This window comes from Rutidosis leptorrhynchoides, chromosome 11, assembly GCF_046630445.1.
Source record: "Rutidosis leptorrhynchoides isolate AG116_Rl617_1_P2 chromosome 11, CSIRO_AGI_Rlap_v1, whole genome shotgun sequence".
NCBI lineage: Eukaryota > Viridiplantae > Streptophyta > Magnoliopsida > Asterales > Asteraceae > Rutidosis > Rutidosis leptorrhynchoides.
In genome coordinates, this window is record NC_092343.1 from 174,661,144 (window position 1) to 174,662,714 (window position 1,571).

At 38.6% G+C, this 1,571-nt stretch overlaps 1 protein-coding gene across 1 annotated transcript; it reads left to right on the forward strand.

The window, feature by feature from the left end:
- Positions 1–321: 321 nt before the first annotated feature.
- On the forward strand, positions 322–870 carry LOC139875255 (uncharacterized). The gene has a single exon (XM_071862598.1). It carries the CDS (start codon positions 322–324, stop codon positions 868–870), a length of 549 nt encoding a protein of 182 aa, XP_071718699.1.
- The last annotated feature ends 701 nt before the right edge of the window (positions 871–1,571 follow it).

A 1,571-nucleotide genomic window follows, 5' to 3' on the forward strand; every position in this document is an offset into this window, starting at 1 on the left:
TTGTGTGTTAATAAATTAAACGTTTTTGTCCCATTTTTATAAGTATAATAAATGTACAACAGCAACGATTTTAAATCAACACATACGGGCCTTGCACTAAATTTAAAAAGAGATGTACGAAATGCGGGGCATTGGGTCATGATTTCCATTCTTGCTCTTTCAAAGAGAATGTTTGTTGTAACTTCCAGAAACTGGGTCATCAGTCAGCTTATTGTCCATCTGCAAGAAGGACGAGGTCTGAGGTAAGGGGTAGGAGCTGAGACAGCGTCAGTCTGGGGATCCTCGGCTTTTTCAACTGGATAAAAGCGTAAGAATCCTCCCATGCCTGAAACAAGAGCCTTCCAAATATTGGTAGATACAGCTACTACTATCGACGATGTTATCACCGGTATGTTTTTAGTTAACTCTGTACCTGCCCGTGTATTGTTTGATTACGGATCCAATCATTCGTTTATGGCTATTAGATTCTGTGACAAATTGAATATGCTTGTTTGTATGTTACCTGAACCTTTAGAGGTAGAAGTAGGCAATGGTAAGACCGTTCCAGTCACAACATATGTGTCTGGAATAAGCATAGAAATAGATGGGAGTGTATTCCCATTGACTTGCTTAGTTATGCCGATACCTAGTTTTGATGTATTCTTAGGTATGAATTGGTTGAGTTTCCATAAGTCAAGAATTAAATGTGATAAAAAAATGATTTCTTTCCCTATGGCCAATGTAACACATGCTATAGCCCAGGGCGAACAAGGTGGATGTAGTCATCCCTTAATATCGATGATGATGGCCAAGAAATCACTAGAGAAAGGGTGTGAATTGTTTTTCGCGTATGTGATCGATATCAAAAAGGATAAAAAAGACTATCATTGATATCCCAGTAGTGCGCAACTTTCCAGAAGTATTTCCAGATGAATTACCAGGGTTACCACTCGTTAGGGAAGTAGAGTATAAGATTGAGTTCATACCAGGATCCACACCAGTCGCTAAAGCTCCTTACCGGTTAGCTCCATCCCAGATCTGTGAAATGATGTTAAAGATCTAAGATTTGTTAGATTGTGAGTTTATATGATTGAGTTCTTCACCGTGGGGTGCTCCGGTACTATTTGTTAAAAAGAAAGATGGGACACTGCGTATGTGCATTGATTATCGGGAACTGAATAAGAGAACAGTGAAGGGCAAGTATCCATTACAGAGAATTGATGACTTGTATTATCAACTTTAGGGTGCATCTTATTTCTCCAAGATTTATTTAAGAGCGGGATATCATCAAGTGCGTGTTGCAGAGAATGATTGTAACATCCCGCACAGTGGACAAAGAATTGACTAGGTCAACTAGTCAAGGTGCTTCACCACCACTCATTCATCTCATTTCTCTCTTCTCTCTTATTCATATTTTCATTTTTTTCTCAACTCACCAAATCACTTATTCATCATCTAATTCGGGTCTAGGAAGCTCACAACAAATCCGACTACATATTCGTGATCCTCTCTTCATCCTCTACGTTTTGATACTAACCTCATCTCGTTTGGGTAACTTTCTAAAAACACTAAATTTCTTGTTCTTGATCTTT

What these genes read in the sequence shown, in the direction of transcription:
- LOC139875255 (XM_071862598.1), top strand. Translation starts at nt 322, where the DNA reads ATGCCTGAAACAAGAGCCTTCCAAATATTGGTAGATACAGCTACTACT.